General features: G+C 45.8%; 1 protein-coding gene across 3 annotated transcripts in view; it reads left to right on the forward strand.

The window, feature by feature from the left end:
* NECAB2 (N-terminal EF-hand calcium binding protein 2) overlaps positions 1-22,517 on the forward strand; it is a 122,055-nt gene that overhangs the window by 28,044 nt on the left and 71,494 nt on the right. For all 3 annotated transcript variants that reach the window (XM_068956106.1, XM_068956108.1, XM_068956109.1), the window contains exon 3: positions 14,399-14,507. In XM_068956106.1, the coding sequence (XP_068812207.1) occupies positions 14,399-14,507 (109 nt within the window). The remainder of the gene's footprint in view (positions 1-14,398; positions 14,508-22,517) is intronic.

Consider the following 22,517-nt stretch of genomic DNA (forward strand, 5'->3'; position numbering starts at 1 on the left):
TTGAGGTAGAGAGAAAGGTATTTTCAAGGTACTTGCCTGACTCGGAGCTTGGAGCTGATGCATCTGAAACGCCGTCCCTGATTTCTGCCCAGACTGCCCTTGAGAGACCCTAACGCTGCAGTGCGCCGGGAGAAATCCCCACTGAGCCGCTCTCGGAGGAGGTCACAGCACACGAGAGCTCTGCCATTACGCTGGCGGCAACAAAACACAATCAAAACTGTGCTATTTGCAGACTTAACTTAGTGATGAGAGTCCCTCGGAGAATGGCCTGAATAATAAATCTTTGTGGGTACGTTCAGGTCCTCTGCCTGCCTCGCTCAGGGAATATGAGGAACACGCTTTTGATAGGCAACGCTGTACATTTTCGTAACTCTCCTTCTCAAGCCACTGCCTCCGTTTCCGAACCGGAGCGCTGCGTGCAAGGAGCTGAAAACAGTGCAGCCCCCACCCTCGCCCTCAGAAATATTCACCTGCAACTTAATGAAGAAAAAGCATGTGAAAATGGCTGATTACTGGGGAGCTGGAGGAGCGGTTAGGTGGCTGGTATCTGTTTCTGAGCTTTCTAAGAAGCCTGTGTTTAATATGCCATCGCAGAGCCGAGGCGGTTTTGGAGTTGGTCGTGCTGGCCTTTGCTTCAGGTTGACTGAAACTTCCCAAAATCTCATCCGTTGTTCACTTTTTTTTGATGTCTCTGCCAAAGTGTAATGATTAAGGCTGAAACTTCTGTGCTGGCTGCCTGCCGGAAACTGGTATTTCCTGGATGTTTCAGTTAACCCATTCCCAGCTGTTGTCCCAGTGCAAAATGACATACGTTGTGTTTCTCAATCTCTTTTTCTGAGTCCTCCCCACTCTGGCACAGGGACATTAATTTGGCAGAGGAGGTCAGTATGATGCCAAATGTTTCTTTTTGCTGTTCTGCTAAAATTAATACCCAAAGGTGGACAACATCTGGGTCTTAGAGAAGTGACTATGTGTACGCTTGCTCAGCAAACTTGCTGCAGGTTAGCAGCCCCATTAGCCAGGCTCTGTCTGTAGGGATCGCAAGAACATGCTGATTCTCCTTTCTTATGTGACTGGGAAAATTGAGGGAAATCTGTGTTCATCTTTCAAACAAAATCTCTGCTATAATCCGTTCTGCTGCAAATAGCGTATACGGTGCCCTCCTCTCCCTTTTAAGAGCTGACTCTTTTGCTACTCTTTCAGGAGTGAGTGAGATGAGAGGGCCTTGTACAAACTGTGATATGTTTCGTCTCGTTTTAGGAATGTGTGAGAAATTGCTGTCACTAAGCAAGGGTGTTTCCCTATGTGATGGCTTAAGCTAGATTTGACTTTATTTAAGCTAGTGGAAGAATCTGCTGTCTAATTTTCTTCCTTTTCTTCACCCTGGTCGCTCACCTTGGTCTTCTCTGCTGAACGGGATAACTTCTGCTGCTCTTCAAGCAGGCTAAAATCTGGGTGCAAATGAGATTTATAACTCCATGATCGGCTTTTTAGAAAATGATAGAGTCTTTATTGTAAGCAAGGCTCTCCAGGCTGTGATCTCCTCCGCTGAGACCTTATAGAGGTCCATCTGAGGAGCTTGGGTTTCCACTACTTTGCATGCCTCCCCAATACCCCACGCAGCCCGCACTCCCAGGGACACTGGACCTCTCCAGCCTTGGAAGATTCAGGTTCCCAGGAAGTCTGATGTTGCTGTTGTATAAATGTTAGGCAGCCCAGCTGTGTTTGAGCTATGCCTTGTTAATTAGAGCAGTCTTTTTCATTACTTCTCAAGGTAATCTCTGCAGATGTTCCTCCTCAGTTGTCCATCAGGGAAGAGTTAACCCCCTCATGCCGATCTTTCCCTGCAGAAAAGCTGCAGCTCTCTGGCCTCATCCAAGGGGGTGCCAGGAAGCCCCTGTGATAAGGAAGCTGTGTCTCAGCTCCTCTGTAGGACGCTAAGAAGTCCCAGGGGAGTGTAAGGAAATGGAGCACTGCGTAACCTGGACTGCGTAACCTGACTTCCCTCGCGCGCTGCATCTGCTTTCTGCCCTCCCTGCCAAGAGCAATTCCCCTTCTCTGCTCTCTGGGAATGAATGAGTCAGTGAGGGTCTGCTCCAAACTGCACCCCAGCATGGTGATGCTGGTCCTCCATAGCTACCAAAAACGAGTTCTTTGCCAGAGCAGGTGTGCTTTTTTACTAAGCCATTACTAGAAGTCCTGGAGGATGTTCAAAGGAAAGTGGAGGAGAGATATAGGTTTGCCTTCCCTCCCAGAGAAGCACAGCCACAGCAGACAGATGAAAATGAAATGACCTCTTAGAGGTTCAAGGATGCTTGAACATCTCATTGTACAAGAGAACCTGTCATTGAAGTGTCTGAATGCTTGATGCAGAATAAACATAGCAAGAAGGCAGGTGGCTAGTTCTCAGTGCTGTTTCAAATGTAATCTGGACAAGAGGTCACTTCTGCTAAGTTTCTTTGAGTGAAGACAGAGAACCCAACCGGAAATTGGTAGGAGTTGATTTAAAAGTTATATTAGGACCATGGGCTTTCTGCAGCAAAGCTTTTCTTCTCCTTCTTTGGGTCAGGTTTTGATAAGTTTCAGAAGTGATATGTTGACTTGTCCCTAAAGAGAAACGTAGTTTTTTCCTCTTTACTGCTGAACCTAGAAGGAGATCAGGAAGTTGGTGCGTATGTATATGGTCTGTCCTCAGCCACCTCGGCAAGAAGGAAGGCTGCAATAGGTTACCCATGGTAACCTATCAGAAACTCTTATATCTCAGAAACTTCTTATTCAGATGAAGGTGAAGCTAACCTGAAGTTCAGGAAGGCATGAATTACTGTAGGTCCCATCTTCAGCCAAGGCAAGAGCACTTTGCTAGCTGGAGAGGAGGTGAAAAGAATTGCTTTTGAGAACTAGAAGTTGACTTTTCCCAGGTCAGTGCCTGAACCCAGTGTGGCCCAGGGGTCAGGGAATGTTAAATGCTGGGAGTTGTGTGCTCTCCATCAGGGACAAGGTGAGTGTGTTCCACCATCTCATATTATGCGACTCTTCTATTTACAGCTGCTTATTGGTATTCAGTCAATTTTCTTGATTTAATTTAGTTCCTCTGTTCAACATCTATAATGCAGCCTTCCTCATGCACTGTTTGTTTGGGAGACAGCAGTTCAATACTGGCTGAGATGATTACCTCGGAAAGCTTCCTTTTATGGCCTTGTGTGGGGAAGGCAGGGTGAAAAAGGACCATGCTCTAAGACTTCATAGGCGCTTCTTAATATTATTAGGCCTTGGAGCATTTGCTTAGTTCGATGTTGAGCCTTTTGGAGAGATGTGCATGAAAACGGCTTTGCTGAAGGGCAAACACGAGTATTAGGAGGGCTGAGGTGGAGCATGCTGAATGCCACTGTCAGGCACAGTCACGCTGCCATCGTTTTCCCATTTCTGTCCATCACCCTGAGTTTTCTGCCTTTCAGCCCATGGACGATGAGCACACCCATCTTCCCAGGCACAGTGGCACAGTGATGTGCTGCATTTCAGCAAAACACGTCACGGGGGAACCGCGGGGCATGGCAGAAGTGGTAAGATAGCCTTTCAGCAGCCTGAAGTCAAGTGTGACTTTTGATGTGCTTGGCGGGAACTGCAGAAAAATCTCCCAAACAAGCCCACTTCTCTGCTTTCCTGGTAGAAGAGCTCAGTAACAGATTTAAATACGTGTCTGTGATTCCCAAAGCATCTCTATTATGCATAGGAAGAAATACTTAACCTTTCAGAGAATTACTTTTAACGCTCCGGTTTGCGGGTGCATACACATTAGCTATTTGTTGTATAGGCAAATAACAGCTATAGCATTTAATATTTTAATATATGTATCCAAATATTATTTTTCTTCCCACTGTTTATTTTTAGTGTATTTTTCATTGTTCGCAGTGCTTCCTGTTGAGACTGCTTGTTCTTAAGGCACTGTAGGAGGCAGATTCTGTTCTCTTTTAGCACTGTTTTCCTTGGGAGAGTTTTGCCTTAAGTGCAAGCAGAAAGGTTTTAGGTCAGAATTTAAAACCGTTGGGATTGCTGGAGAACTGAGTGGTCTCTTATTAGCTGCAAGATGTGCTGAATTTGTGTTTTATTTCCCCTTTGGATCAAATGTTTAGGCAGGCTGTCAGTAACTTGCGTGGTTTGAATGCAGGGTCTGTTAATGGAGAGCTTGAAGGTGGTTTTGAAACACAGAGGTTCAGGAATGTGGCTACCTTTGGGAAAAAAGGGATCTGTAATAAGGCTGCCTATTATAATAAACATAATTGAGAAATTTGGAGTATCTAGTAGTAGGGATCAGTGGCAGATGAGGTTTCAGACACTTAAATCCTTACAGTCTCCTCTAAAACAGAAATCCTAGTTTTGTACTATGGTATCTGCAACTTCAGTCGAGGTTACGCCTGAAAGCTCTGTTCAGTCAAAGCAATGGAGCTGAGCAGCAATGGAGAGAACAAGGCAAATGTTCGAATATGGGGTGAATCCAAGCTTTTGGGAGCACAAATTCAGTGGTATGGGCTGTCCCGGTCAGGAGATGATTGAAAACTCTGCACAGAAACGCGCTGCTTTGCCTCGGTGGCTTGTGCCCGTGTAACTCTCGGGAGAAACAGTTTGAATGGGCACATAAATCAAAGGTGCTAAAAGACTATGGCTGTTCAGCGTCATCTGTTTAGTGGTACCCAATATAAAGGAGACAGTCCGAGGACAAATAAGCTGAAAAATAACTTAGAGGAAGAGACAGTGGCAAGTCTAGGAACTAAGCCATTCCTGCTGATGGCTGTGACAGCTTTAAACCAAAGATCTCTTGTGTGACTGATGAGGGAGAGTAGAGAAAACAGGGAGAGGACGTGCCACGAAGCTTTTTTTCTTTTGTTTTGTTGTATTTTTATGGTATTTATTCCAGTGGAGTCTGAGGTCTCATGGCGTGCAAGCTGCTGTAATGCAAAAACCCTGTTATTCCCCCTTGGTGACCCAAAGCTTACTTGCTTTCTCAGCTTGGAGCAGCTCTGCAGCTGTATCTACCTCGCTCCTAACAAGGCTCCTAAAGCTTCAACTGGCTCTAGCCTTTGCATTTGTTAGCCCAGAGGCTTTGCAAAACAAGCGTTGTACCAGGCTGAATGAAGCCCAGAGGAAGGCGTTAATAGTTCATTTGTTGTCTCTTACTTTGAACTATTTATGAGGAGGTAGCTTACTGCAAGCTACAGTTTCTTTTCCTGAACGTTTTCCCAAAAGACTGCTGTAAGCTGGACCAATTTATTCATGTAGAAAGTATCCTCGTGACCAGATCACATGCGATTTTCATAAATTATTACAGAGCAGCTCCATGTGGAGGACCATTTTTTTGTCTTGTGCCACTCCTGATGTGAAACAAAGTTATTGAAAATAGCTGTTGACATTGATTTTCTTTTTAAATTGAAAGAAAAGGCTCTAATTAGCGAGACAAAAACTGGAATGTGTTCCCTCTTGTTTTCTATAGGAAAGTGGTAGATTAAAACAGCTTTATAGACTATTGGCATCTTTATCTGAGTCATCTGCTAAATGTTCGGGTAGCGTTTGCTAGAGGCTCTATTAAGCAGCAACTGTATTGAACCTGGGTAGTCTGTTTGCACCCTGGCAAAGTCTGATCCCAGCATTTAATTTGTCAGGGAGCGGGAATTTCTTTGGAAGACATTAATAAATCGCTATTATATAACAACCAAAGTCTATATATTAGGTGAGTGCAGAAAAAAACATTTAAATTAGGTCATTGCTGCAGGGGGAGGATTATCTGGAAAACTGAAAGAAATAGAGGCTTCACAAAAGACTGGAGGAGAAAATGTGCTTTGTCAGTCCTGTATGTCTCCCTGCCTACCAGCCTACATTTGGTATCTATCTATAGCTGCTATTAAATATAATTCCAAAATCGCTTCTAAATCTAGGCTGACAAAAGGCTTGATTTGAAGGTAAAAGCTGAGCAGCTTGGTGAAAGTTCTGACATGTTACTGGACGTTGCTGGATGCCCAAGTTATTTCCGATGAGAACAAGGATTACGTTTCTGACTACAACAGAAATCTTTACTTTCCTCAGGCCAAGTCTCATATGGAAGATGGCCAGCCATATTCTGTTTGGTATATGCAGTATTACTCATAATGCTAGATAAGAATTGGGCTTTAAATCATTATTCAACATCTTATGCTGTCTGATTAACCCTTGTACAAAAGGGAGCTTCTGTCTTGCTTTATCATTGCCTGTGAACGATTTTAAATACACACCAGTTTCAGTCTTAGCACACAATTGCATCATCTGCTGCGTAGCATAAAGCAAAAGAACAAAACTGACCTAATATTTTGTTTGATGAACTCCATACTTTGATACCAAGAGAAGTATCCTGAAGTTACTGAAGATGAGCTGACCTTTGTTACTGGGGCAAATGACTAGAGAGGGGTATTAACTGACTTTTTAAGGGATATTCTTTCATTTGCTATGTGCAACTTACATCTTTGTCAGGCCTGGTCTGAGTATAGGAAAGGAAGATGATTGTCCTGGAAAGAGAAAAGTCCCAACGGTTCGTATTAACACACGGATGCAGATAGCTTGCACCCAGGTCAGCAGAGATTGGCATTGGCTTCGACTGATGCTTTTATAATTGCACTAGTCAGGAACCAGTCACTGGAGAATAAAAGAATATTTTCTTCCTGTAGGTTTGTCTTGTGCGGAGCTAGGGGATTTGATGCAAGGCAGGCAGAATAATCAGCTGGAGACAGTGCAAGGGAAAAAAAGATGATTCAGAAAGTAGCGATGCCGGTGGCATTGGACACCCAGTGCATGTGCACAGGCTGCTTTAGAGTGAAAACAGTCATGACTTACGTTCTTCAGAGCTATGGTGAGGGTATCAGGGAGAAGGCAGGAGAAGAAAACAAGGGCCATTTACAAAGGAGTCATGCCAAATACTGATGTTTGCAAATACTTGCAAATACTTTGCAAGTGAATGCAGTAAGGCCTTTATCAACTTTTGTCAAAGAAGAAAAAGTCTAATGTTGACCTGGCTAAGTGAAGGCCCATCAGCTCCTGAAGTTCAGTTCCTGTTTTGTCAGTATGGGAAACTGCAGTTTCTTCTGTATCAGCCTCTGCATTTCCGTGCTGGCGTCAACCAGTCAGTCCCGTTAGCCCTGCCAGCGAGCATTAGGAAATGCACAGGAGAGTTTCAAACACAGATTCTCAGTATGATGGAAACATCAGTCTGTCCCTCAGGTTACCCGCGTGTATCACTTAGTGTGCCACCATCCCTTGAGAAAACACCTGCTGGGCTGGGTATTAGGTAACCTTCATGAAAAAAAAAAGTTGTCTTGGAGTCATTCGGCAATTTCCTTCCATAGAAAATTACTATAATTCTAATAATTTCCTTTTAACGATGTGTATCACATCTCATTAGCAAAGATATTTGCAGGAGCTCCGTTCCAATGGTTACGGCACTGTCTGCCTGGTAAGGAGACACTGCCATGTGCGATGTGCTTCTAACACAGCGATCCATGGCTTTCGCGGGGTTTCACAGCTTCAGCCAAAGTCTGAGATGAATCACCAGGCCTGATTTCAAATAAATTCAATTGCCCCTGAAGTAATACTGTGATACTGCAGTGAAAGTGGGTGGATAATTTTCAGCTGGTTGCGGTATGACAAGAGCGAGTCATAGAGAAGCTACAGATGATTGTTGGAAGTGAATATCAGGGCGTTTGTCTGCAGTGAACCTGTCCCTTTTTCTGCCTGTTCAAAGGCCATGCAGCGCCATGCAAGGTGCAGTCGCAGCCTTGGGACGATGCAGGTGACACGTGCCGTTAGATTCACGCAATCAGTTTAGCTGTGAGGGGGGGCATGTCAGCAACCTGGATGTGAGATCACCGGGCAGAGGGAACAGCGGCCTTCCCAACGCCAGAAATTAAGATATTGGAGTAAAATTCATCAGGATAGTATGTAGATAAAAATAAATCTAGAGAAAAAAAACAGCCTGAATTCTTCTGAAAGTGCGGGTGAAAAAGGTTTCTCCTAGCTTAGGAGCCTATTTGCTGCTTCCTTATCCTTTTTCCTCCCATGCTGAGTATGACTTTTCCTTGCAGCTAATCCTCAAAGTGCAGTTCCAGGTACCTCTGGGTGTTTCTGGGTTACAGCTGAGGTCGGAGCCGCAGCACGGGGAATAGGGCAGATAAGCTGTGGGCCACCTGCTTTGGATGTTCCCAACGGGCCAGTCTCAAGATGGGCCCAACCACCTCAACACGGAACATGTCCAGCTTTGAGGCAGGTTTTACACTGTAAAAACTCTGCTAAGGGGGGGTTATTCTGATATAGTCCCATCTATGTCTTCCACATCCATTGCAGATGAGAGATGTGGACCAGAAGTTCATTTTTCCTAACAGCCCAGGACTGAAAACTCAGGTCAGATCCAGCTTCATTTAAATGAGTATGGCTATTGCTGCTGACTTCTGCAGGACTGCATGGAAAGTCCAGTCTAGAATCCAAACCATGTTCTCACTGGTTTGTGTATCTGCATGTTCACCCCCACTTCCCCCCAGAAAGAAGAAAAAATGCAGTCACCATTTTTATACACGCACCACAATAGTCCAGTTTGCTTACCCGTAGCTCTGTTGATGCTTGAATGCTAAGCAGGGTTAAAAGTATTTTAGAACTCATATGGCAATGGAAAAGAAATAATAAAGAAGGATCGTAATATAGCTAGATAATATATGAGCAGTGTCAACCTGATATAATTTTAAAATAGACTTAGCAAAGTCAGTCAGAAAAGTGACATTATCTTGTAGACGCTTTAAGCTGTTTCTATTGCTGAATGAATTTCCAAAAACTTAGCCATCACATTAGCCATATTTTGGACAATTTATGATCTTAGCTTGATTTTCCCCCTGCTGCATTAGACAGTGAGAGCAGGCTGATTGTGTGAGATAGCAGGCGTAAAAGCCGCCTCTAGACTCCTCAGATTTTTACAATGGCAAATGCGACAACAATAAAATCCCGGCTGGGGCTGTCTGATGTCCTGTGTTATAGCCCTCTCTCTTCAGTTACTTTTAACTTTGATAAACTCAGGGTGGAAATCTGCTTTGGTTTTTGCCTGAGATTGAGTTATTTTGAAAAGCTGGAGTAAAATCAAGAATAATCTCTCAAGAAAGCGCGATTAAAGAATAGCTGTGGCCTGATTATCCCTTTCCTCAGCAGATCAGCAGCAATATAGGCAGCTCCTAGTAGTGGTGTTCGTCTTAGCTGCCAGCTGAAGTGTTGGCTTAAAGTACTGGGTTTACAGGGGAGCTGAGTAGGTGCCGCTACTTTGCCTGCCTTTAGTGTGCCAGTCCAGATTAAAAAGCCTCAGTGGTTTGTTTAGAACTTGAAATTGATAAAAATCTTTATTTTGTTTAATGAGAACTGGTATGGAGTCTCAATTTTTCTATTATAATTGTTATCAAAAGTAGGAGTAGATTTTAAAGACAGAAATGTCTCAAAATGAGCTCCTACCCAGTAGGATGTGGACCAGGCTGAACCATGCGATTTATGATGCTGTTCTGATACGAGGTGTGCCAGTTCCTTTGGAGAATCTGTATCTCTAGCACCTAGAAGCTTTCAGCAAAAAGCAAGTTTCTGAAAGTCCTATCCATTCTTTGGTAACTGCTAGAAATGTCTGCTTTCAGAAAAAGCTTACTTTTCCGTGACTTTCCTGATAAGGCTGTTCCTAAAGCACAGCGTCTTTAGACTACATCAGCTCTTATCACCTGCATGTCAGTAAAGTTGTGGACAATCCTCTTTATCCAGGATTTTCCACCATTTTTTAATTTTAACTTTCAAATCCTAGCCTGGTCTGCTTCCTCTTATCACTTGAGTTCCCTGAAGGCTTCCTCATCTGCTAGGCTCTAGCAATATACTGCTTTAAGGCTGTTTTGCAGTCACAGCTACGCAGCTCAAGGATTATTTTGTTACTGTGGAGCGTTTGTTTTTGTCTGCATTTGCAGACAAGTAGTCAAGTTTGTATTAACTGGTGATCGACTTCAAGCTGACTGGCACTTCATGGTGTTATTTGTTGGGGAATGAAAATCTCGAGCAATGTTTGCTACTAAAATGTGCACTTTTCCTATTCAGATTCCTCCCGGGGCCAAGCAGTTCTGTGGGGTCTCCAAACGAAGAAAGAGAAGCAAAATCTACTGTCACTTCCTCCTTCCTCTAGATCCTTCACTAATCCTGTATTTCTTCCTGTTGTTACATGCCACAGGCTATTCTTATTCCAGGTGTGCCAGCAGGCCTTCCACACTTAAGTAATAATGCCGAGTTTATGCTATCTTAGATCACCAGAAGATTGCCACTTAAGTGTTACTGAAGGGCTGTGCCATTGCAAATTTTCTCCTCATAGAGCTACCCTTGCAATTGGATAAGAAAACTTTGTAATAAATTCAGCATATGTGCTGTTGGTTTTGAGTGATCTGACCTCTCATAGTAAATTGCTGCCTGCCTCTGTCCTCTCACCTGCGTACTTCAGAAGCTGTGAGCGAGGAACCTTAACAGCATTTTGGGACCTTGCAGATTTTAGATAGTGACGTTTCAAAGGCTGCAACAATAGCACATTAGTCAAAAAAAGTCAAGTAAGAGTGAAAACAAAAGAGACAAGTTATAAGTTATAAAGTAGGTTAAGGAAAAAGACAGTTTCTTCCTTAAACTTAGAGAGAAACACCTTTAGCTGTGTGTGTTGGAGGTGAGTGAACTGTAAACTCTGTGCTGCCATTGCGAGGGACCTGGACAGGCTGGAGAGCTGGGCGGAGAGGAACCTCATGAAGTTCAACAAAGGCAAGGGCAGGGTCTTGCACCTGGGGAGGAATAACCCCATGCACCAGTACAGGCTGGGGACTGACCTGCTGGAAAGCAGCTCTGCCGAGAAGGACCTGGGTGTCCTGGCGGACAAGAAGTTAACCATGAGTCAGCAACGCGCCCTTGTGGCCAAGAAGGCCAAGGATGTCCTGGGGTGCGTTAGACAGAGTGTTGCCAGCAGGTGGAGGGAGGTGATCCTGCCCCTCTCCTCAGCCCTGGGGAGGCCTCACCTGGAGTCCTGTGTCCAGTTCTGGGCTCCCCAGTACAAGAGAGACATGGCACTCCTGGAGAGAGTCCAGCGAAGGGCTACAAAGATGATGAGGGGACTGGAGCATCTCTGCTATGAGGAAAGGCTGAGGGAGCTGGGCCTGTTCAGCCTGGAGAAGAGAAGGCTGAGGGGGGAATCTGATCAACGTGTACAAGTACCTGAAGGGAGGGCGTGAAGAGGATGGGGCCAGACTCTTCTCCGTGGTGCCCAGCGACAGGACGAGAGGCGATGGGCACAAACTGCAACACAGGAAGTTCCGTCTGAACACGAGGAAAGACTTTTTTCCTGTGAGGGTGACTGAGCACTGGAAGAGGTTGTCCAGAGAGGTTGTGGAGTCTCCTTCCTTGGAGATATTCAAAACCCTCCTGGATACGACGATCCTGGGCAATGTGCTCTAGGTGACCCTGCTTGAGGTTGGACTAGATGATCTCCAGAGGTCCCTTCCAACCTCAACTGTTCTGTGATTCTGTGATTAAAGTATTCTACTGGAAAAAATGCACTGTTTGGCAATTTCTCTTTCCCAGTAAGTTAATTTGAGTTACTTTCCTGGGAAATTTACTCTGCCTGGTCTCTGTATAGAGGGCATTTTTGAGGTGAACAGGCACCTACTTAAGGTTTGCCAGAAAAGTGTTTCATATATAAAGAACAATTTAGACCTCATAGGATAAAAATGCTATTTCTCTTTTTGATCTTTATGCTTGAAGACATTTATTCGTTGCCAGTTGGGATCAGAAGAAATCAAACCTTGATCTTGGCTGGGATAGTGCATAAATACGGGCACTGTGGAGGTTTTTCATCTGGTTACAAAATATGCAGAGGTGGAGACAGGGCATCATGTGCATTGGGCCGTTGGTCTGGGTCACAGTCTTTTTTTAGCTGCTTGCAAAAGAGCATCCTCACTGGGTTTGCCTCCAAGGGACACTTCCAACTCTGGATGAGACGCTCTAAGCTATAGATGCTTGTCCCCACCTCCACCCTCGACACTTCATTTTTCTGTAATCATGTGTCTTCTACCATTGTGCAAAGTTCTTTTCTGTAGATATTTGCCAGTTTGAGCCTTTCCTTGACAATGAAAATAGCAACACTGGAATGAGGCCGGTGGCTGAGCTGGGACATGCCTTCCTGGTGACCCTATGCCCTGGTCCAGTGCAATGTGTTACTGGTCTTCCCCAGACTGAGCCACCTTGCACCTGCAAAGACCAAACAGCAAATCTGGGGCCAAATCTACGAGCTGTGCATTGTTACTCTGCCACCCTCCCGTTAAAAAGAGTTCACATTTTGGGGAAAAAATGCGGAAAAACAACACAGGCAGCTGGGCATTCTCTATAGCCATTGTGATGCTCTGAAAATTATACCCCTTTCACCCATTGTTGTTTTAGTTTTTGTTCTCCTGCTGTGTTCTTTTTGTAATTGCCAATTAAGGAGGTATCTTAGGCTCAATGCATCACTGTTCTAACTTCATCTGTGTCAGGCAAGGGAAACTGGGTTAGCGTTTGGCAATATAGATATGTTTTAAGAGCAACAGACTTATTTAGTTTGGGGAAGAAATATTGATAAGTATGCGGGGAGTTGGCTAATTTTGTCCTCCAGCATCATTTCCTGAAAGAGAAGCAACAGGGTTTATAATTGATTTGGTTAAATAATAAATGAAGCATTCTCCGACTGCAAAGTAGGCAGCGTTTCCAGTCCATGAATCTTCTGTTCTGTGGATACGAATAGAAAAGCTATATGTGACCGTGGAAAACAGTCCAGCCAAGGCACTGCTGTACCACAACAGCACAGCGGCTTGAACAAGAAACTTGGGGTAAATTCAAATTAGTTTAAAGCTCTGTGTCTCTCTCCTGTTGCTTTATGGCTGAACTTCCTCGTGGGAGCTTCCCTCCCACCTTCTCTGTCTCACTTCCAGCTGTGGCTTTAGACACGATGTACCTGTGTCCACAGCACACAGAAAAAGACTCCTGATTTAGCAGTTAGGTTTGTGCCTTTGTTGCCGTAAGAGCAAAGCTGTAAAGGATTCCTCCTTATGTGACTTTGTATGTGGATTTAGTCACTCTTCTTTCTCAGTTTTTTAAGCAGGCAGTAGTAGCCCCAGTGCTGTATTAACACTGAGGTCAGTGTGTTTATGGGCCAAGGTAAGCAGTTACGTGTTTGGCATCTTTTTTGTTAACTAGGAAGGCTTGAAAACACCCAGCTTCATGCCTTATCTTTAGTCAAAGGTGGTTCTCAGTACAGAGGATGTATATGCAAAGTTTCAGGCCATACTTTCAAATAGGCAAACTTTTTCAGTCTCTGCGTTGAGACGAGAGACTCTTTTCCCCAAGCAGCGGTTGTCTGCAGGAAGGTACCTCGGAAAATCTGCCTGGAGAGGGTATTGAGAGAGGTAGTCAAGAATGAGTAGCCAGCTTGGAGCTTGCTAGTGAAATCAGTGCAAGTCAATGTGTGGGTGGCTGATGCCCGGGAGATCTTTATTAAACCTCTGCCTTGCGATTCCTTCGCTTGCTGGGGGATTTGCCAAAAGGCAGCCAGCAAGCTGTAGCCCGTATGGCCAGGCAGATGGAGGTGGTGTGTCACCGAGTTCCTTTAGAAGGAAAGGCACAATATTAAGGTGACACAGCCCTTGTGTGTTTAAACAGTAGACAGCTGAAGCAAAGCCTGTCTTGTTATGCCCAGTGGCTGCTATTTTGCATTTCTGTCCAGATCTAGGAGGTGCACAGCATCACTCTGTGGAAACGGGTGGCTGGAGATGCCACCCGCTGCAGTGCGTCAGTTCGTGGCCAGCGCACGGGCCTATCTGGGCAGCCCGGGAGAAGGTGGGGAGCCAGCTGCTCCTCCACCACTGGGCGAGGAGGTGGCACCAGGTCCTCTGAGCCTGCAAAATACCTGGGTGTTTTGTAACGTTCTCCAAGGAAGCGCGGATGCGAGGAAGCCATGGCCTGGTTCCTCAGGTGGCTCCTTGCCTGTGCCGCGCTGCGCTCGCCGATGTCGCCCCCGCACTGCCGGGGTGCCCGCTCTTGCTCTTCCCGCTCGCCAAAGCCCATTTTGGACGGCAGTGGCGGGAGTTGGTCGTGGCCACCGGGGCAGGGCCCTGGCCCAATGCAAGGAGACCAGGCAGGCAGGGGGTGTCTGGGGATGAAAGCATCGCTTTTCAGCCTCAGAAAGCACAGAAAAGGGTAAAATATATCCTTCGAGATAAATTTTGGTCTGAGTCTTCAAATCAGAAGGTGAGGGTGGAGTTTAGGTTTGGGTGGCTTTGCCCCGCGGCCCTAACGCCTGCTGTGTTGCTGTTGGCAGATGACGGGAAGCTGTCCCTGGAGGAGTTTCAAGCCTTTTTTTCGGATGGGACGCTCAACGAAGAGGAACTTGAGAAGCTCTTTCACACCATTGACTCGGACAACACCAAGTAAGTGCCCCGTGCCGGCCCGCCCGCTTGGTAGAGGTGTTGGGTCTCTGTGTTGGCATGCCGAGGTGGTGCTGCTGGCAGCCTTGGCACCCGCAGAGCACGCCGGGTGGCAACTTGCTCCACAAAACTCAGCGAAAAGCTCCTTTCCTGCTTGGTTTGAGGTCTCGTCGCGCTGGCCGCCTATGACTCCTTCTCCTCTCGGTGGGTTTTTTCAGCCCACTTTCTGTAGCGAGAAAAGGTCTTTACCGCGGGTGAAATGATGTTCAGTTTTACCCGTGAGGGTATTTAAATGGCTCTTCAGCTTTTCCGCTGCGCCTAAAAGCTTTGCTGGGCTGTAAAAGGCTTCAGATACCTGGGCTGAGATCCAGGCAGCCTGCTGTGGCTGTACCCCCCGCCCCGGTACGATGGCTGGGCTAGGCAGCGGCAGCGAGCGACGGAGCTGCAAGCAGCGCTGCGCTGCCTCCACCACCGCTGCGGTAGGGGTCGGGGAAAAAGACGGGAGGGGAGGGATGCTTGAGGTTTACATTATATCAAAGTTGAAACCACACGTGGCTCCTGGACCACCTGAGCTCTGCCTGACCCTGATCTTTTGCTTTGGTGGCCAGAGCAACGCTGAACGCTCTCGCCAAGAGTCAAGCACTTGCAGGCTGTGCCGCGCTGTCAAATTAAGGCGACAAACTCATTCGCCGCTAATGTTTTCTCCCCTCACTTTTTAATTTCATGGCTCTGTGTCTGCCTTTTGCCACTTACCCCTCACCGCCCTCCCTGACTGAGTTTTTCTTTGGTGGGATCTGAGATGTTTGTCAACTCCTTGACCTCCACCTGGCACCGATGTCATTCGTGATTAATACAAAAGGCTCAGGTCGCCGGCGTCCTGGCGGGAGTCCCCCGCCAGCAGGTCTGCGCGTGGGCACGGACATGAAGGACGTAGCCCACAAGCTTTTTTTCTCTTTCTAAGAGGAACCAGTCTTCAAAAGCCTGAATAGTTAGGCTGTTTGAAAATATAAATTGAAGTCAGCTTTGAGTCATGTTCCAGTGTGACTCTCATTCCTCTAGGGATAAAATATCTGTCCAAAACAGCTCGTATGAATCCAGTTTCCGGTGAGAAGTCTCTCAGCAAGTGCTTAAAAAAATAATAGTCTGGTTAATTACAGAGGCCTCCTGACAGCAGGTAAATTGAGGGTGGCCCATGTGAATCCTGGGCTGAGAGGCATCAGTGCAGTGTGTTAGTTAGCGCAGCTACCTGCCAAACTAGGGGGGGGGGAAACGGCTGAGTCTCAGGTGCCGGCGCTGCTTCTTGTCATCTCTGGGGGTGGGGATGAGCGGATGGCTGAGTCCATTCCTAGTATTTCTACAGGCAGTTGAGTGTTTACTTCAGTTCATTCGGTCTTTAAAATAATCTCCTACGTGAAACACACCTTAGGAGGATGCTGCTGATTAGAAGAGATGGATCATCTCTTTCTAATGTTTCCTCCTCAATAGACAGTGCAGTATTGCTGTTAACCTGCACCTTTGCTTGCCGAGAGTGACCTGCAGTCCTGCAGAGAAGAGCACTCCCTAACTGACCTGCGGGAAGGGAGAGGCTCTAATGCATTCTTACCCTCTTATTTCTTGCCATCGTGGTAATGGGTTTTTGTTGAACAGTGGGGCTCCATGGAGTTGTTCCAAGATTGTCTGAAATAATTTATAGTGTTGCCTGGACTTATCAGTTTCCATTTAGCCTTTGAAAAGATGCAGATGGCTAATGTGTAAGCTGATGTGTGTGGGCTTTAGTATGTGGATGTTTCTCCTGGCTTGTTTGAAATGGTAAGCTTGCTTGTACTCCATTTTTGTTTGGGGATTGCCAAAAATAGTTTGTGACTTGCTCTGAGCCTTAATGAGGGAAGTCTTCTAAACTGAACAGAAAGAAAATGTGCCACTTCTAAATGCCACGCATGTAGAAAACATGAACAGACTAAGCAGCATATTGTGCTCTCTTGTCCACTTGACCAAAATCGTTGGTCTGCCATAGCTCCAGTAGTAATACAGGTGCTATAACTAGCGCATAGTATAACGGAGGACTTCTGTCTCTTGTTCTTATAGCAATAAATGAATGAGCAATGCCCCTTCTTGAATTGGAAAGTGGAAAAATTTATAAATATTTTTATGTGAGTATGTGAAATAGCCAGCTTTTCTATCTACCAGGATGTTCTCCCTTGCGCTTCTGGAGAACAACGTCTCCCGTAACACCAGCCGTGGCGGTAACTCTGTCTGGACTGGCCGGGGTTTCGGTTAGAGGTGTGAAGTTGCTCCTCAGCCAGTGGGGCCTTGCTTAGCAACTCCTGAGTGTGGAAAGAGTTCCAGAAATTCAGTAGTATTTTTCTTTTGCCAGGCTGGCTTGACCTAGTCATCAATACCCATTAAGTACCAATACTTTCACAGAGCTGTGTAGCATCTGCTGTTCTTGGCTGAAAGAAAAAGCAATAAGTTGGTCACACTTCCAAGTTAAATCCTTGCATGAATCGGCACTTGTTTATACATTTGGAAAGCATAGACACCCACAGCAAATTTATCAGATCAGGGGAAAAAAATATTCCTCATTTTTTATCTGCAAGATCTCTCTCAGTCTCCAGAAAACCTACATCATAGCGGGAGTTGCTTGAGCAAAAGCGCAGCTGTGCATTTCACTATGAATTGAATGGAAATGAAGATGCACATCACAAAATATTGTTTACTTGACCTGTAGTCCTGAGTCTGGTCTAGTCCTTCTAGTTGCATGCGTGTTGTTCAGAATTGTACAAAATGATCTTCTCTTTTGTTCTCAGCAGAGTAAACTGACGGGCCTGTATGAGGTATGCAGGGCAATCAGTTGTCCCCTAGTAAGGATGCCCTGCCTCCAGCCTCCTATATTTCTGAATATTAGGGTTGCAATTCCGAGCGCTTCTGCTGCTCTCAGATGCTGTGGAAGCATGACAGTATGGGAGTGACTTCTCTGCCCCCAAGAGCGCTTTCTTCTAGACCACAGGTTTTTCATTTTTTACATCGGCGCGATGCCATTTGCTGTCTCAGCCAGGTGCTAACGGCTGTGGCTGCTCTTCGCTGGGCATGCAGGGAGCGGGCGCGCGCCCAGCTGGCCCTGGGGCCGGGACAGCACAGGGACCGGCGCTGCCGGCTACGCGGCGGAGTTTGCCCTGCCTTGTGGGGATGCCACAGCCAGCACAAATGGGGAAATCAGAGTGTCCTGGCCTTGTGGAAGGGACCTTCCATGTCCCTCATTCACACTGAGCAAGGTGAAGAGTTATCAAGCTTTTAAAATTATTACTAAATTAAAAAAAAAAAATCTCTGTTTTACAGCCACTTCAATTCTAAGTGTTTAATATCTTGTAGCAGCTATTGCTTCAGGACAGCGCTAAATACGATGAATACTGCTCCCTTTTCCTGTGTCACCGTTCCAGGGGATATTGCTCGCTGGTCCCAAGCTCTTCCCCTCTATCCAGTTCCTGATATCTCCTGAAACTGTTTTTACCAACTTCATTCAAGCTTAATATGGAACATTGACTTACTAGTAGTTATCGGGGAGTTTCATACAGGAGAAACTGGTGAATGGATTCAGAGATGAAGGCTGAAATACCAGATGAGCCCTCTGTGTTTCACGTTTTTTCCGTTTTACAGTGGAACATAGGGACAATATTAAATTTATCTTTCCAAAGGCGATTTGAATTAAAATTATGTGCTGGTGGAAAAGGGAAGTTAATTTACTTTTAAAGCTGGTTTTGATATTCCGTTTTATCAGTGTTTTTTTCTCATATTGCCCATCATGTTTGCTTAGTGTGCAAAACAAAGTTTACTATTGAAATCACATTACAGCTGGAGTAGCTCTAGATGAAGAAAATTATGTTCCTGCTGATTATTAATAATTGCTTTTACCAGCTACATTAGAAAATGTTGATTCAATTTTCCAGAGTATTTTTAGGAATGGTCTTACCGGAGTAGACAAAATGAGTGTCTATATTAGCTTTTTGGCTTGCTTTAGTTGAGAAGGTGGTGAAAAGGAGAAAACTTGGGCAGATGAATGGAAGATGAGGGTTGGTTTAATGATGCAGGAGTAATTCTGTACCCCTGCGGGGGAGTCAGTCGCAGCTGTGTGTTTTTGTTTTAAGAATCATGATCCCCTAGCAAAATACCTTGTCAACAAGGTGCAATAAGCTAGATGCTTAACTGAAATGAGATGGCCAAAAATAGCCTAGGGGCATTAATGAGGCTTGTTCTGTCTACTTGACTGCCTAGAAAGTGTTTTTAGGAGGTTAATGATGTGGCAGGCTGGGCACGGGCTGGAAGTGTGGCGTTGTATAAACATGGCTATGGGAAATCAGTAGTGCTGTTGCTGCAGACCTTGAATTCATTTAGCATATTACCCTTTCCAAGCGTTAGTTCTCCCATGAAGCAGACTGAGTGCCCTCAGCTGAAGTAGGTCCTGTCCGATGCTCCTAACTTACATTTTCAGTGGGGGAAAAAATTGTGTATTCAGAAGCCATCGTATTGGTATCTCCAGGGGGGATTTCTCAGCTCACATGACTGAGGTATTGCTCTTGCACTCTTAGTGCAAGTATTTGCAGAGGGAGAAAAGTCCTGTACCTGCAACAGTGCCAGAAAGCTAGAGGAGGCAAGGAGCTGGGCGATGGCGGGAGCTCCTTCCAGCCACCCTCTTTGGCTTGGCACCCTGAGCAGTCTGGGCACACCATCGTTCTGCTACCCAGGCAGGGAAACGGCCTTTCGTTCTCTGTTGCAAATGCAGTTTAAAACCGGTGTTTTCTAATAGTATTGGACTTGCTACGAATTGTTGTGTGGCTGGTTTGATCCTAGGTAGGATTTCTGGCCTGTGGCAGCCTGGTTATAGCTGCAGCGCAGTATCTCCAGGCTCCCCACTGTTGCAAGCAGAGAAATCCTCAAGAAATATCTCCTGGCTGGACATTTAGGTTTCTCAGAATCCCGAAAGGTGGGAAAAGGGATGGGGAACTTGTCAAGTCCCTACAGACAGAAGGAGCTGAAAGCACATCAAGATTTACCAGGCAGCACACGGACCCAGGAAAGGGGGCATTTGACCTGGCTGAGTGAGCGAGTAGCAGACGGCAGCGTCTGCCACTTGGCCCTGCTCAGGGCTGTAAAGGCTGGGAAGCTGCCGGCTCTGCCGGGTCCCATCCCTCGGCGAGCGCCGGGGCTCTGCCGGGGGCCGGCCCTGCTGTAGCAAGCACGATGCAGCCAGCTGCACTTGCAGAAAACACAAAATCGCTGCCCTGAGACTTTATTACTGAGTATCTTTGTAAGAGAAACGGCTAGTAGTGGAAAAGTACGTGGATTCTGTTAGAATCCACATGATTGCTGGTTATTTTGTCTGGCAGCAGGAGTGTGTAAAATTTGGCACGTACTTCAATGGTTTTTGGCAAAATCATATTCAAAAACCTGCTATTGCTTAAAAGTGATGATCAAGTGATATTCTGCTCTCCGTTACTAACGCTAGCTTCCCTACTTCCCTTCTTCCTACCTGAAGCACGAGGCCAAAGCAAGATGTCGCTAGGTGTTTTTTCACTATTGGCTTTAGCTGATATTTCAGGAGGTTTCAGCACTGTTGTATGGGAAAGCTTCCTGAAGGTTGTTGAGGAGGTAATGCTATATTCCTATTAATATCAATGATACTAGAATTCTGCAAATTATATATATAATATATAAACACACATGTGTGTATATATATGTGTGTTTGCATGTGTGTGTGCATACGTATATATATACACATATACATATATAGATAGATAGATAGATAGATGGTTTAGTTGCAGAATAGGGCTTTAGAAAACTTTTGATTGATTTTTCACCTGGAAAGTCCTGTTATATTTGGAGAGTTGTTTAACCACTTCCTTACCTTTTCTAAAGCTATAGGTCAATTTTAACAGGAAAATGTCATTGAAAATGGAAAGTCCAAAAGTTTCAGTTCAAGAATGACCAGCTGAAACGCTCTCAAAACGTTACTGCGCTGCCTGGATGAAACGTGCTTTGTCTGACCCACATTTCCTGTCTTTTTCCAACTCCCTGAAACAGCATCGATACCACCGTCCTTGAGCGCGCGGTAGCTGGGCTGCAGCGGGCACAGGCAGTTTCTGGGCTACGTGGCAAAGGAACTGCGGCATTTCCCACCGCGTGTGCGGGAAATCCCATCTTGGGGGGTTTGACATTGTCTGGGGAATGAGCAAAACTGCAGGCAGTGGCATACAACATTTCTCTTCCTGCTCCCTCGGCTGCAGCAGAGTAGTTTTAGGGGACAATTTCCAAAATATCTGTGCACCTGTACTACATTGCACACCTAAGCAGAACACCAAGTCTGCTTATCTACCTGTCAGTCTGAGAGGGATGACCTCTGGCCAGCAGATTGGTGCTAGCATGAGTCCTTGGATACATATTCAGCTGAATAAGCCTACTGGCGGAGGCTGCCAACAGTGCTTGTGGCTGGAGCATCTTGCTGGCGTAAGCTGTGTCTGCCCTGTGCCTTGCTGGTTTAGGATATAGATGTCCTTGCACTTAGCAAAGAGTTGCTAGCATCTATGCAACCTGAGATAAGTACATGGACACTTTGGGTAAGTTTATACAGCACAAAACAGTGCTAGTTCCTTGGAAGGAACCAGCCAGTGCCCCACGACTGTAGAGTTGTGTCAGCCCAGAGCTTTGCCAATGACAATGTGGCATTTTTCCGTGGTCTCCACCTCTACCATTTCCACCTGCTGCCATGTTTCCTTCCAGTTGTGCTGTCAAGCTCTGTCTGTGCCATGAGGAGGTGCTCTTTTGACTCCTCTGATACTAGACACTTTTAAGTTGCTTTGAAAATAGCTCTTGTGCTCTGCAGTCAGTCTATAGCTCCTCTGCTGGAGCTTCCTCTGCTCTGCAGCGATTCCTACTGCAGGACCCAAAGGACCTGAACTGTAACACTAGGATGCAGGCAGCACTCTGACGTGTGCGTGAGCGTTTGTCAAAGGGGCTTTGCAAAATGTGAGCCTGTGAGATTATACTTTGCTCTGTGAGGTCTTCAGCAATCTGTGGTACGCGCTTCAGGAGTCTGAGGACAGTGCTTGGTGGGACCACCTCCACTGCTAGCAGTTCTTCGCTCAGAATAGTCTGTCACACAGATTACATTCTCCTTTGCTTTCTCACTGGTTTCAGAGAACTGATTAGCTATGCAGGAATCTTCCACCTTCCAGTGGTGTTCAAACCTCCCCCTGCCAGCGGCATGCCAGAAGTGTGCTGTAGGTGAAAATGATGTGCATGTAATCAGCGATCACAGTGGCTCCTCTGCATTGACAGAGGAAACAGCTTTCAGGCCTGATCCGTGGCACTCTTCATTGTTCTTCCTTCCCTCTTTTTACTAATGATAAGTGTCACATTGCATTTGTTTGTATCCCAGCTAACAGACACACCGTGATGCTGACGCATGGTCTGAATGGCCCTGAGGCTATTTACTGCCTTGGGATCCTTGCCTGAAATCGGAGAAGTGGGAGAGACTGGAGCTTTGGGAGCAGCGTATCTGAGAATATGCCCAGAAGCCCCAGTCCCCACCCTGGTGCCTAGCTGGGAGACTACAGTCATTACTCATCACTTGTCAGGAAAAAAGGGCTTTGCATCACCTTGTAAGGAAGAGAAAGTGGAATGCCTGTCAGTCCTTGGGAAAGGAGAGGGAGGTCAGACGTGGCTGTTGACCAAACTAATTTAGTCCTAGCAAGGGATTTTAAAAATTTCTTCTGTATCTCATACATTTTTCATAGCTGCAGAGAACAAACCTTTGGGGAGAGATCTGCTTGCTGGAGCAAGACTTCTCAGCTGAGCTGTACATGTCCATTCAAAAGGAGCCAAGAACATGGCATTAGCATTCCGCTGCGCTGTCGTTTATTATCTCTCAGCTAGGCTTATAGCTATTATTTTAATTACTTTATTTTTTTCCTCCTGTCTCTAAATGAGCTCTTCTCTCCAGTGGCAAACACTAGAAAAGAT

Source organism: Struthio camelus, chromosome 10 (assembly GCF_040807025.1).
Source record: "Struthio camelus isolate bStrCam1 chromosome 10, bStrCam1.hap1, whole genome shotgun sequence".
Taxonomy (NCBI): Eukaryota; Metazoa; Chordata; class Aves; order Struthioniformes; family Struthionidae; genus Struthio; species Struthio camelus.